Source organism: Saccostrea cucullata, unplaced genomic scaffold (genome assembly GCF_032062105.1).
Source record: "Saccostrea cucullata isolate Sc308-1 unplaced genomic scaffold, CSIRO_AGI_Scuc_v1 ctg7463, whole genome shotgun sequence".
Taxonomy (NCBI): Eukaryota; Metazoa; Mollusca; class Bivalvia; order Ostreida; family Ostreidae; genus Saccostrea; species Saccostrea cuccullata.
The window spans coordinates 1-15590 of NW_026927949.1; the positions used below are offsets into that span (position 1 = coordinate 1).

At 32.5% G+C, this 15590-nt stretch overlaps 1 protein-coding gene across 1 annotated transcript; it reads right to left on the reverse strand.

The window, feature by feature from the left end:
• Positions 1-3800: 3800 nt before the first annotated feature.
• Positions 3801-11307, reverse strand: LOC134275958 (uncharacterized). Its single transcript, XM_062758238.1, has 2 exons — positions 11250-11307; positions 3801-5858 (listed from the first exon to the last, which is right to left on the reverse strand). Exon 2 carries the CDS (start codon positions 5848-5850, stop codon positions 4201-4203), a length of 1650 nt encoding a protein of 549 aa, XP_062614222.1. The 5' UTR covers positions 5851-5858; positions 11250-11307; the 3' UTR covers positions 3801-4200.
• Positions 11308-15590: the final 4283 nt, after the last annotated feature.

Genomic DNA, 15590 nt, shown 5'->3' on the forward strand with positions numbered 1-15590 from the left:
GCATTCTGTGGCATGAAATAAAAATAATAGCATGTACGGATCTAGTAGTGGTCGAAAGGGGGGGGGTACTTTACGAAGGGCGGTCTGGACAATAAGGAGTTATGGTCTAAAATCAAATTGCAAAAACCCAAAAACTTAAAGGAAAATTCTTGTTCAAAATACTAAATGCTGCGAAAAATAAATTAATACGGTTTTAATACACAGGTATTATAGCCATATCATAAATCCAGGGGGATGCCCGTTCGTAATTTGTCGGTTGATAAAGCTTCTTCATACAAACATGTATCTTAAAAATATTTTTTAAAAAAGCTCAAAGGCTTCTCGAGATATTGCTCGAAACAAAAGTGTAACAGACGGACAGAATTATAAGACGAACGGGCAGACCGAAATTAATATCCCCAACCTTCGGGGGGGGGGGGGGTCGGCGCAAAAATGGAAGTTTAGTGAATTGTGTTTTTGACATAGTTTAAGATATATTTATTTATCTCATACGTGTGGGTGATACAGGCCGTTGGATAAACTTAAGCTTTATCAACGGGTAGATGCTTTATCAATAGCACTTCCGGTTTTGACACGATCCCTCGCTTCAAGATTTTCTTTTTATTGAAACTTTTATTTTTGAAAATTATTGCCCTTATAAAATGAATGATGAAGGGAATTAATATCGTTAAAAGCAAGAAAAAGACTTGTATATGTCAAAAAAGTGTCTTATTTTATCAAGAACCTGTAGATCTATTTGGCTACTTGAAGACATATGTTACAACCCCCCCCCCCCCCCCCCTTTAAATCGTTTTGGGAAAAGGTAAAGACTAGCAGTTAGACTGTTGTTATAAGATTCCTGTAACATCTTCAATAATGCTTTCTTATATTATACAACGTATGCCTACCTAGTACATGTAATGTAGGTGTAACTTACCATGGATCAACAATGAATCTACAAAGCCTTGCCTAGAACGTTTTGTACAGTACTGACACCGTACAAAGAGTTAATTTTTACGATCCCATGGTCCTTACAACTTTCAGTCAGAAGTTCGTTTGATGTAAAGATCCAGCAATTGTCTCATAATGTTTTCAAAGATGCAGATAACAAAAATTTTAACTTTTGAACACGATCTACTTCCTTTCGAAGCATGTCAGTTCATCAACGGTGCTACGTCATCAAGTTATACGAAATTAATTTGAATTGGCAATCATTCATGTAGTTTTGCAGGGAAAGTCTCAAAGTTTTGTTACAGAACGAAAGTTGTATGAGATAAATAGAACATCTATAATTGTGTGATTTGATATTGGCTTTATTCAACTCGTTGAAATGGTGTATATTGGCTCGGCAAGCCTCGCGAATATATACACCATTTCAACTCGTTGGATAAAGCCAATATCAAATCACACAATATAGATATCCTCTATTTATTCACCAATCAATCAAGAGCCCTCTGGGGGCATATACAAATACAATTAAGAAACAAACAATATAATCATTATTATAACAATGTAAAATTGACATGATCCTCACTTGTAAAAGTTCTCAGGTTTGAAATACTGATATACTGGGTAGTTGACAATGAAATATTAGCATTACATATAATATAATAATAATAATAAAATATGAAGAAAAAAAAAATAATAATAATAAAATACCAAGCCCTTTATACTGCAATGACCAGGCGGATAATACCAAACGAGTACATGTAATCAAATTATTATTAATAATAATATTATTATTACAAAAAGTATACCCGGTATTTTGTTGGCCTGGTAGCATAAGGTACCATGGGGCGATGCCTATTGAGCAGTCTGGAAAAAAAATGAAAAACCAGGTTGCTCGGTCTTGTACCTCAAGCAACCAAGAGAGCTTGTAGAAGGAAAACTTAATTTGTTGGCCTGACTACTTGGGGCACCAAGGGACGGTGCCTATTGAACAGTATGACAATACAGACTGTTAGTCTTGTACCCCAAGTAGCCAGGACAGCTTGGGGGTACAGAGGATCCTAGTATATAACTTGAAATGTAATGCATATATTTAAGATACACTTCTTCAGAAATAAGATTCCATTGTTCTGAATCATTTTACAAATTTGAGTAAGAATTTCAACATTTTCATTGGTCATTAACCATATTAGTTTTTGGTCATTTTCTATCTAATCAAAATTCTTACAATCTTTTTCTGTTATCTTATACAAAATAGCCCTTTCTTCCTTTACATGACTACATATGAATAAAAAATGTTTTTCATCATCAACTAAACTGTTGTTGCATCTCTGACAAACCTTTCATGTCGAGGAATGTTTTGATATCGCCCCCTTCTAATTTGGAGTCTATGGGCTGATATTCGAAAGCGAATTAAATTTCTTCTGTTCTGTGTTCAAAGTTTTTAATTGATCTTAAATAATTCTCAAGCCAAAATTTTGTTTAAAGATGCAGTAGTTTCTTAACTTTTTGTCAGAGTTAAGTGCAAGATGAAAATGCCATACTTTAATGTAGTGTTTAAATAAACAGTTTCTAATGACAGTTTTAATTTTATATGTTTTTACTGAAGACAAATCTTTAATTCCCATGATATTAGAAATAAAAGATATATGAGAGGAAGTTCTATATTAGCATGCCATCATAGGACCTATGTACCCCTTCCCCAACCCCTGGACTATATATAAATCCGGGTCCAAAGATTTTTTTTGGGCTTTCTTTCATTAATAACATTTAAAATTTACAACATACAAAATTGATACCTGCAGTTAAAAAGTCAGAGGTGATTTAAGATACTACGAGCATGATTTTTTAAAATAAAAAGTGAATTGTATGCACTTTTTGAATTTTTCATATGAAATACATGTAAATATGTACTAGACGGTTAATTTATGAAAGAAGACAAATGTGAATATCTTGGGACCCGGTATGTATATTGGGTTTAGGGGTGGGGAAGTTGTTTGGTCAACAAGCATATGTGTGCACATACTTTTGAAGGATGCCATGACAACTAAGTGACAACTAGGTTTTCATATTATTCACACTTTTAAAAGTCCATATATATTATTGTCGGTATTCTGGAATCAATCTTTTTTTTTTTCGTTTTACAACAGGAGGATGAATATATATTTTTCCTTACATATGAAACAAGTTATAATTTCGGTTATAGTTTTTATATGTATATTGGACCTTCGGTCAAAATAATTCTGTGTGTGGTCAAAAGTACATAGTGTATCTTCTAATTTTATATTTTGACGAATAATGCATGGTTAACAAACAATGACATTGTGGAGCATAACTTTAAGACAAAGAAAAGAACTTTACTAAGAAAAATGCACCACTTTACATAAATACATATTTTCAGCCTTTTTTATAATTCACACATATAAACAGATATACATGTGCACACGGTCGTATATAGGAAAGGGGTTGAGGGGCTGGGGATAACCCCCCCCCCCCCATAATAAAGTCGATAAATAAACAATGTAATATTATAGAAAACTTAGCTACTGTATACTTGTGCCCTCTCAATAAAAAAAAATCTTTCATTTTGGCTTCCCAAGGAATTGTTTGGTAGTGACTCTAAACATTTGGTTGTGCCCCTCCCGCCTAATCTGAAGAATCTCTCTCTCTCTCTCTCTCTCTCTCTCTCTCTCTCTCTCTCTCTCTCTCTCTCTCTCTCTCTCAATACAAGACACTTTATAAAGCGCACTACCTATTTACTTGATTGCACGGATTTATTTTTTTTCTTCAAGCTGTAAAAAGTAACCTTTCCCCATATGAACAAGGCGCACACTACGAGTAGTTTGTATACTCATGACAAAAGTGTTTCCTAATCCGTCTGAAGTATTATGGTGTATTTTCTTCTATTTGTTCGCTTTTTTTAAACATTGTAAGTGATTACAAAAATTTTGACATGAGCAATTTTCAAAGATAAGGTGGTTAAAACACTATCCGTTCTATTTCACACATATACTTATTTCTTCTTCAGATTTTAAACTTTTTATGGGTACAATTACTGGTCCCGAGAAAACTATCGAGATACGAGAAGTTAGGGAGAGTTACGTTCGTTCGTAAGATGTCGGTGTTTCTCTATTAAGAATTAAAATAACTGGATAACTATCACGACGATACTTGTTTTTAAAAGCAATTATTTTTCAATTGATTAAGATTCTAGTATGTGAATATATAACTAGTATTACACATTAAGTATACATATTGTCATGAACCCACTCTTTATTGAAGGTACTTTATTCTCTTGATCATTCCCGTTAAACACTCCCCCACCATTAACTCCCCCTCCCTAACGACACACACGGCCCGTGGATCCCGTATCCCCTGATCAGGAATGATGTACCTCAGGAATCGGCCGTCCCTGTCCAGCATGTGAATCTTGTCACCTTTAAAGTCCGTGATGATGATGTGATGCATGCTGTCTGTGTTAAGGGAACTGGCGTCAAATTTCTCATTTGATGCTTTGTTCCCTGTGTAGGAGAACCTGAATATTCCGAGCTTGTCAACGACTGTGACGGCATCTTTATCGTAGTCAGCTACACAAATGTCGCCGTTACCATTCTCCACCACGTAAACTGCCCACTTAAACAGAGACTGGTAATGGGAGTCGTACTGGATTTCCTGCAGCACGTCACCGGAACTGCTGAATCTTACGACCTTGGACTCTGTTTGATCTGTTGTCCGGAGACAGACCAGGAAGTCACGTACCGCAGTACAGGTGATACCGAAAGGAGTCCACTCTCCGGTACTGAACAATGTGTCTACTTTACCGTTTATAACCTTCTTCACGGTCTTGTCATTTAGGTCTGTGTACACCACGTGTCCATCATAAAGAGTCAGATACAACCCAATAGTCGTGATGGTGACAGTGTCGTGGTGACGTCCGTGAAGATCAAACAGCTTCAGCTCTTCACTTGCTCCTCCTGCCCACACTCTGTCATCACCGAGGGGAACAAGGCCATACAGCCGGTTGTTTATTTTGTCCTTTGGAAACTCTGTATCAAATGAGGACAGAACTGTAGGTACATCTAGAGCTTGTCGTGATGAAGAGGTTTGATATTGTTGTGTTAAATCGTCAATTGGCAGTTTTTGTGTCTGTAGTTTCTCTATGTAACCGAAGTTAGAACTTTCATTAAACTTCCAAGGTTGGAAGAACGCTGGCCGTGTTTCTTCTATAAAGGATGGAATCTGTTGATTCTCAAGTTCATGCTTTAAGTCCATTAAACCAGAGGCATCTTTGGATTTTGCAACACTGTCGACTTTTTCTTCAAGATTTTTCAATTTCTTAAGTATTTTGTCAAATTCCTTTTTCTGTTTAAGTAATACTTTTGCATGTTTTTCTCGCAATTCATTTAGCTCCTTGTACATTGCCTTCTCTGCTTTATCAATTTCCTTATGCCAGTTTTTGGCATGTAATGAAATCTTGTCTTTTGTTTGTTTGTAAACACGTTGAAGTGATGCCGATCTTTTACCTAAATGTTCCAGAATTTTCTCAAGTTCTGCTCTCGTTAACTTCAGCCGTTCGTTTTCTGTCGCGATTAATTCGGATAAGTCAACTTTCTCGGATATTTCGCATGTATCATGAGTTCCATGTTTTATTGATTCACAAATGACACAGATAGGAATATCACACGTCTTGCAGAAGGCGCTACACTTTTGCTGGGGATGGGTCAGGCATTCTCCATATTCGGGTTTGGTTTGTTCGTTGTATTTTGTAACATTGTGGCCATTTTTGGATTTGAGAAGAATGTGGGGTTCTACACATGCATGGCATAAATTTACGGCGCATTTTTTGCACGTTAAAATGACGGGACTTTTACAAACATTGCATTCTAGGTAATGTTGCCCTTGTCTTAAATTTGAGAAAGCCATTCTTTTATCTAGAAATAAAATAAGGGAAAAAATTCAATTATGAGTGTAAGAGTAATTTAGATTAGGAATAATTTAATGGAAACAAAGACATGTACCATCAAGCACAAGCTTTAAGGCCATACACCAAAACGAGACTTGTAAGCTTTAACATAAATTTTACCATGAGTATTGCCGAGATCAAAGAAATTGTGCGGATTTATTCTCAAATAAATTACGAACGTCATCAAAATATTATCAGATCAGAAACACGTATCAAACTTGTACAGTTGAAATAAATATTTGACTCTAAAAATGAAAACTGATTTAGACTCATCGATGTGTCGTCTTTCAGAGTCGAAATACCGTGTAAATTGCATCAATAAACTGCATGATGAATGAAGGTTTTTATAGCTACACGGGGCTGTTCCACGGACCTCCCCAGCCATATTTTAACTTCGTGATTTTAGTGCTAAAGCAATGAAATAGAAAACTAATTTTTAATTGTACACCCATGATAATAATTAATTCATGGTACAATCAAATTTATAATAAATAAAAGGCTATTATTTTAAATCCTCTGCCTTCCAAACGAGGTAAAAAAAATTTACTCTTTGATGTTAAATGGAACAGCGTAATTGAGACATGATGACCTAATTCGTGTCTCTAAAGAAAAAACGATCAGCCGAATTTTAAAGATCTTAGAAGAATAGAAAATAAAGTCCTAGTTGTCATGAATGATGCAGGATTACCTAATCGGTCTCGAAATTTTTTTTGAAAGATAATTAAAAGCCTCAGCTTGCCTCAAAACACGCAAGAAAACTCGGAAGTTCTTCCCTTCCACGCAAAGGGACAAGTGAAAATCAGTCCAATATTGAGGACTTCCTAAAAGATCTCAAGAAAGGTCGCAAAAAGAATACAAGTGTTAATAGCAAGAGTGATGCCGGATAAGAACAGTAAGTGAACACACTACAACACCCTTTCATGGACAATCCTACTTTAAAACTTTACTCCCTAAATGTTCGAGGTTTAAATACATACAAAAAGAGAATATTGCTGTTTGATTGGTTAAGAGATGCAAAATATGACATAATTTCTTACACGAAACTCATTTTATAAAAGAACAAGAATCCTTTTATAACTCTCGTTGGTTTGGACAAATTACACATTGTTTTTCTGAATCAGTATACAGTAGGGGTGTATCAATTTTGTTGAGAAAAAATTGTAAAATAGAGATCTTAAATCATTCTAAATCTTCAGATGGTCGAAGACTATTAATTAATATTAAATATAACGACCAAATTCTAACACTAGTGAATGTCTATGCTCCTAACAAGGAGAAAGAAAGGGTTGATTTTTTCAAGAGAGTAAATACGTGGATTAATCAAAACGCTATGAACTTAGACAGTATTATATTTTGTGGTGATTTTAACTGTCAACTTGATATAGATAGCAACGACAAAAGTATTAATATCTTAAAGAAAACTTTGAAAACGCTCTATTTAAAAGATTCTTGGATGTCAATTGGAAAAACTTATAAGCAAGGTCTAACTTGGTGTAATGCTGATAATGTTCCACAAAGTAGAATAGATTATGTATTTATATCGGAGCACCTATGTTTCCCAATAAGTGATATATATTTAAGAAAAGCACCAAATGTCGATGCAAATAGATTTTCAGACCATTTGGGTATATTACTTGAATTATTTATATGTGAAAATTAAAAAGGTGCTGGTTACTGGAAACTTAATACATCGCTTTTAGAGAATGAAGTATTTTGTAAAAAACTAAAAATCTTCATAAATGAGGAAATTAGAAAGTTAGAGATTAAAGACCCAAAAAGTAAATGGGAGCTTCTTTAAATAAGTATCAAAAACTTCTGTATGAATTACTCGAAAAAAAATGCCAAATATAAGAAGATGCGTATAAATTTTATTGAATTACAAATAAAACAATTAGAATCTAAACACTTTTCTGAAATAAATATGCATTATAAACGATTGCTTGAGAAGGAGATTGATGACTACTACGCCGAGAAATGTAGCGGGGCTTATATCCGGTCTAGATCTATATGGATAGAAAAAGGTGAAAAAAGCTCTTCTTACTTCTTAAATCTTGAAAAGAAGCAACAATCAAGTAATACGATAAATAAGGTAAAAGATGAAAATCAATCTCAACATACTGATAATAAAGGAATTATGGATTGTCTTATAAAGTTCTATGAAAAATTATATACAAGTAAAGATATATCTAATGGAGATATCCAAACCTATCTTGAAAATATTAAGTGCCCAAAAATCTCCAAAAATGAAAGGAAAGCGTGTAATGAACTGATTTCAATGCATGAATGTGAAATGGCTGTTAATTGTATGAAAAATAATAAATCTCCAGGACACGACGGATTATCAGCTGAATTCTATAAAGTTTTTTGGAATGATTTAAAAGATATATATTATGCCGCCTCTCTTCCCAAAAGCATTGAAGTAGGAATGCTGCCGTTTTCTCAAAGAAATGCGGTAATCTCATTATTCTATAAAAAAAAAGGCGAGAACGACAACTTAAAGAACTACAGACCTTTAAGTCTAACTAATGTTGATTATAAAATATATGCACATGTATTATCTAACCGATTACAAAAGATAGCCAGTAAAATTATTAGCCGTGAACAAAGTGCATATATTAAAGGACGATATATTGGCGAAAATGCTTTTGATTTTGGATGTTTTTGAATTTTATTCAAAAAATAATTTAGATGGAATATTGCTTTTTCTAGATTTTGAAAAGGCTTTTGATTCTATAGAATATAATTTCATGACCAAAACCTTAGAAAAGTTTAATTTCGGACCAAATTTCATTGCGATGATAAAAACGCTTTATAATAAACCTATATCTAAAATAAAAATAATGGATGGATTTCAAAACCATGTACAATACAAAGAGGAATCCGTCAAGGATGTCCGGTATCTGCTCTATTGTTTATTTTTGTTTTAGAAATATTAGCTATACAAATAAGAAACGACAACGATATAAAAGGAATTTCATTTCAGAAAAATGTGACTACTACCGATGATCTGAAAATTGTGCAACATGCCGATGATTGCACAAATATGTTAAAAGATACAGAGTCTTTCAAAAAAGTATTGAAAATAATTTCAGAATTTTCGAAAGTTGCTGGGCCGAAACTTGATTTAGAAAAAACGGAATGTCTATTAACTGGTTCCCTGATAAACGAGTTCATCGATGAAACAAATATTCAGGGAGTTAAAATCGCGAAAACGTGTGTGAAATCTCTGGATATTTATTTAGGACATGATAAGGCTGAATGTTATGAAAAAAATTGGACAAATAAACTTGAAAAACTTGAAAAGATACTTAGTGTATGGAGAAGACGAAATTTAACAATTTTCGGAAAATGTACCATAATAAACACATTAGCTATTTCTAAGATATCATATAATGCCTTCATATTACAAAATCCAAATGTCGACTTTATTAAAAATGTTTCAAAGGTCATATATAATTTTATTTTGAAGAAAAGAGATAGGATTAAAAGAAATACTCTTATTGTTAATGTTGAGAACGGTGGAATCGGAATCGTTGATGTTGAAAGCAAATTTCATGCCGCAAAGGCGTCGTGGATTAGCAGAATAGTTAATATTGAAAGTGTTACGCATCGAGTTCTAAATAGTATTTTGCAACAACACAATTTTACAGTATTTGACATTATCAAAACTAGCGAGTGCAACTTTGTCGAGTCCGAGTTTTTCAAAATGTTAAATCTGCCGAAATTTTACGGCAATGTATTCACAGCATTTAACAAATGTAAAATGCAAAGAAATGTTAATAATTTGAATAGACGCGTTCTTAAGTGAATTTTTATGGAACACTACTTGTTTTCAATATAATTCAAAACCCCTGTGTTTTAAAGAGTGGATACAAAGCAAAATTTTGTACATTAAAGATATATTTGATGAATCAGGTGAAATATATGATATTAGATATTCTTATAACAAATTGAATAGAAAGAATAATATATTATGTGAATATTATATGCTTAAAAAAGCTGTTAGAGAGTATAAACAAAAGTTTGACTGTTCTTATGCGAAATATGTGAATGTGAAACCAAATGTACATTTTTTATTTTAAAATAATGTTGTAAAATCAGTACAAGAGATAAGAAGCAATTTTTACTACTCAATTTTTATTGATATGAAATTTCAAAAACCTTTGTTGGAAAAGAAATGGACAAACGGCCTAATATTCAGGGTGTTTGTATATGGAAATATATTTATAGAAACAAGATCTTAAATGTATACGAGAAGAGAATATCAGAATTTAATTATAAATTTTTACATGGTATTTTGAATAACAATGTCTCTGTAAGTAAATGGAACAAAGATATTCCTCCTTTATGTGAAAATTGTGAAACTTAAGATGATATGAAACATTTACTGTTTGATTGTAAAATTGTTAAACCTATATGGTGAAAAGTAGGTATTTTTCTAAAATATGATATTACTTGGAAATTAATTGTACTTGGATTCTATAGTGAAACTAGTGGAAATACTTTGCTTTTTAATAATTTGATAGCATTTATTAGCTTTACTATGTATAAATATAAAATGAAATGTAGACTACAAAATGAAAAATTCTCAGAGAAAAATCTCCTATATAGACTGAAATCTATGCTTCATATTCAAAATGATGTCCTTAGAAAAACTGGTCAGATTAGAAGTAATATTTATCATGATTTAGCTGATTTTTTGTGTTAATATTGATATTGTGATATGTTTGTGACCTGTTATGATTTTAATAAAAGATATAAAAAAAAAAGCCTCGGCAAAGGCCTCTGCTTTTATCTTTCAAACAACATTTCGAGACAGAGGAGGTTATCCTGCAACATTCACGAAAACACTGACTTCAGTTCTTAAACAACGAACGCGATGGTTCAATCGCTTTGTCAATGATCCATACATGTCACGAAAACCAAACATCTATCTTCTTCAACATTTTAGGCATTAAATACTTACTCACGAAATCATCACTGTGTATATTATGTAAACGTGTATGCAAATGTTTTAGCGTTATTTTCCCTCTCTGTTTTGATTCCTAGTTTTCTAGCTGACCATTCATTGATTGGAGAAGAGTGTTTTTCTCCAATATACTGACCACTGTTATGTATAACAGAATATTTTGAAGTTATATCAAGAGTTTAATTTTGTAACTCAGTTTTTGTTTAGATGCGTCGTAAAAAACAATGTTCAACAAGGTAACTTTGATTTCAGAGTAAAAAAAAAATATCGATACCATTGTAAAGCGATTGATAAACGAAATCTAAAATTAAATGCTAATCCTTATTTTATAAAACTTTTAAAACTTAAATTAGTTATTTATTCTAATGTAAATTTAATATCATTACAAACCTCTTTACGATCAGCTTTCCATCTTGTACAGGTAATACACAGCTTAACCGGCCAACAAGTGAAGCTGATCATATATCACCTCAACTTTTGCTCAAAGAAAAGGGTGCGTGCAAATATTTGTAGTTTTGCATGTAAGTTTCCACAACTGCACACATAATTCAAAAGATGCATTATCTCAACATTAATAAATTAAAAAATATAATTTTGCAGAAAAAATTCTTTCAACATTGATTAAGTCATAAATTTTATATTATATCTACCCTTTTGTGGCCCTCAGTACACTTATTGTGCAATATATTGTCATGGGATATGGCACAAAAGACACAAAATGAATTCTAAGTATTTTATTTCGTAAGCAATATCCGTATCATGACGACTTTTTTAATAAAAAACACTCAAGCGTGCACAACATGCATAAGATTTGAATATTTCTTTAAGAAAGTGGGGAAAGGAAAATACTAGAAAAGTAAAGAAATGAAACTATAGAATAAATTTTTTAAATTCTTTCATTTTTAAATCTTCATCTAAAAATCATGATAATCTCCCTTTGACTGCAGTGCTTCATAATTGATTTCAGTATTCCTCTACAAGAATTGAATTGATTTCAACTTTTGCTGTTTCGAATAAACTACTATTTTACGATTACTCAACATTAGGCTAAAATAAAAAATACCTTTGTTTCCCCTAACGCGACCGACCCAATTAAATCGCGCCGACTGAAAAGATTTTTTAAATAAGATGATTCAAATATTTTTTTTATTGTTAACCAAGTTTTATAAAATACAATTTCATCAAAATCAGTTTTTATCAGAATGGCCGACATTGTTCTACTGTGATTTTCAAGCATTAATTTTTTGGAAACAAAATGACCTCCAGAATTGATTACAGGGCATTAGCTCTTCATAAAACAATGGCGACGTCTCAATCTTATGCTTTTAGCTCATTGGAATTCTTCACTGTTGAAACAATTCAATGGTAAAATTTACCATGACTAATTAGATTGTTTCGGAGGTGTCTTGGCGTCTCCATGTGATTGAATAAATTTTCGAAAGGAACGTTAAACAAAAACAAACAAACGTGTCTTTCAATTTAAGGTACGTAATACATGGTAAGGATCGCGTTATGAGTAGATGAGGGGTCCACCAAGTGGACACATCATTCAATTTCACTGCATTTTATTTAATTTGAGTTTTGATCTAATAACCAGTTCATCTATGTTCCTACATGTATGTTTTCTATGTGCCATTATGGAATCAAAGGAGTTGTTGTAAATATGTCTGCATATTCATCCTGATAAATATAATTCAGATGCCTATCTTCATACATTTATTTGGTGGTTAAACTTCGTGACTATGACATTGTATATAGCATTTTTATCATTTGTAGATTCGGTTTGGTTCAATTAAATATTGTTAACATACTCTTTCCAAATAGTTCTGAAATCATGATTCAGCTTCCTGAGACGTCCAGTGTATTTTTCTTTAATTAGGCCCTTGAAGATTGGTTGTTTCTTTGCTTTTAATCCCTTCGAGATTTGTTAGGACGACATTTAAACATTTACCCATTGCTCCAAATTTAGACGTACTCGGCACTTTTTTGCCATTAAGCAGTGGAGGATCTTTTTTGAGCCAGCATCTTCTGCGACACTGGACATAAGTTTTCATGGTCCCCTTTGAAGGACCGTTTTCAACGTTACTCATTTGGATTTCAACATGCGATTTAAAATCAGCCACTTATTCTTAACTCAAAAGCAAAATGCTCCAGAACCACTGCAATTCTCATGGTCCTCAAAAAAGTACATTGATCGTCTATAAGCTCTGAAGGCTGGTGGAAGGTTTGAAAAAATATACTCGTATGTCTAGTCTTTGCTTATTTGAGAATCTTGTCTATATTTTATTCAATTTATATAAATGTAATGGCGTGAAATATTTCACAGGTTCAACTAAATAACAGTTGTGAATTAATTAATCATGAATTTTGCTTTTAAACGGCATATGTACGATACTTAAAGCATTTTGTTCACAAATCGCTTTCTTTTGTACTTTTCTTATTTATAAAGTTAATTTTCCATTAAATTTTATAATGTATTTTCAAAGCTGCTGTCAGAAAACTTGAGAATTTAGGGCCGGGTTAGGGGAAACAAAGATATTTTTAATTCCGGCCTTACTCAACATTTTATTTATATGCCTGTATTGTATTTTCAATAACTTTACGACATTGTATGTTTCATTGATGGAAAAGTAGCTGAATCATATGATATTCTTACAGTGACTTGAAAGCGGCGTTTACTGATTGATAATATGACCTTGTTTTTTTTTTATGAGAAACAAGCAAATTCAAAGAATTGTGGTCCCCTGTGTTCGATGTCTGAGTGGATGGGTTGCCATTATTTATGGCATTTTGTGTCAAATATGTACTTTCTATCATATGTTATTTAGGGTAAATCACTCCTGAAATTTGTTAAATCAAGGATTTTTTCAGAAGTATTTTTTGGATAAGTACTCATAAAGTGTAACTCAAAATCGCAAAGAAAATAGGGGGTCAGTGTGCATCCTACTGATCTACGGTACATTTAAGTTGACCTTTTTGCATTTAAATTTCATCTCTTTGGTTAACTACTTTAACCCTTATTATATTTGATCAGATGTAAGCATGGCAATAAATATAATCTTATTTTACGTAAAATAGTTTGAATAATATTTATCATTAAACAAATGTTGTAAATTTTAAATGCGCGTTAATTATTGTGTGACCTTTTTGCACTAAAAAATAACATATTTGGGGTAATAAAAAACTTAAAATGCAATACAAAATTTTCTTATATCAAACTTTTTACGACTTAAGTGCTGATCAGTCACAAGTATCAAGTAGTTTAAAATAATGAAAGAAAACGGTGGGGTCAGTGGTGTTAATTTTGAAATATTTGTCAAAATATGTGATTTTCAGGTAAAAAAAAAATGGTGTAAATTTGATCTTGATTTCTTAAAAATATTTTCATTTTTTGGAAAAGTTTGTTGAGGGAAGGTGTAAAACTTAGTCTAAAAATATAAATTAAGACCTATATTACATTGGCGTCGGAAGCAAATTGAAAGTGGGGACTAGGTGTAATTTTTTTTATACTTTCAAAACAACCTGACAAGCAAAAAAAAGAAAATAAATAAATAAATAAATATAAAAAAAATAAATAAATAAATAAAATGTAAATGTCCATTTCCCAAACATGAAAATCCTATTTCGTGTGTGTGGGGGTGTGTGTGAGTGTGTGTGTGTGGGGGTGGGTGGGTTTACGTTCCAACTCCAATACAAAAAAATTTCTTCCAAACACCACCACTTTCCCCATTTTTAACCTATACTAAAACATATCTATGGAAAATGGGGGGGGGGGGGTAAACCTCCGAAGATAGAATAGAATAGAATAGAATATCATTTATTTCCAATTTTGGGCCCATGAAGGGCATTCAAGAAAAATACAACATAAATAAAATATAAAGTTAAAGAGAGGAAGAGATCCAAATGATAGTTGAATTCATATGCAACAATGAATATGTATAATATATGAAAAAAGTACACAAACGCAAACATTATGCCACATCATGCATAAATTTTAGTGGATATCTACCTTGTCTGCATATAATATCATTATCGACTTTCAGGAACATCCTGAGACAACATTGGATCTTTTATTGTAACATTTAAATATATATTCTGCAAAACTATTTATTATATCACTACTTTCATTTGACATTAGCCATATAAATTTATTTCTATTTGAAAGTGAGGAGAAATTTTTATTTTCTTCACTTATATGATTAATGAATACTTGCCTATATAGTTTATAAGTTGAACATTCAAATATAAAATGGATTTCATCTTCTACAGAGTCTGAAGCACAAAGTTTACACTTTCGATCCGTGGCAGGCACATTTCTGTATCTGCCAGTTTCAATTTCAAGCTTATGTGAACTAATGCGGAAGTATGTCCAATCTCTACATTATGTATATATTTGGAAAAAAGTGGGGGGGGCTAAGCCCACCCCCCTAGCCCCCCCCCCTTTCCGACGCCTATAGTGCTCTTCTGAGGTCCTGGAAAGCTGTTTCACACTCAGTCTACTGAAATTTCTTGTCTTTATAAGTAAGGTTTTTAATGGACTAGCAAAAGTGGCAAATCCCTTCACAAACCTCCTGTAGTAAGAGCATAAGCCGAGGAAACTGCATACATTCCCCATGTTGGTTAGTGTTGGCCAGGTTTTTATTCTCTTTAACTTCCCTGGGCCAGTTTCAACATACTAGTATTATTTTGTTATGATTCTCTGTGTACAAAACTGAACATAATCACTTAAGG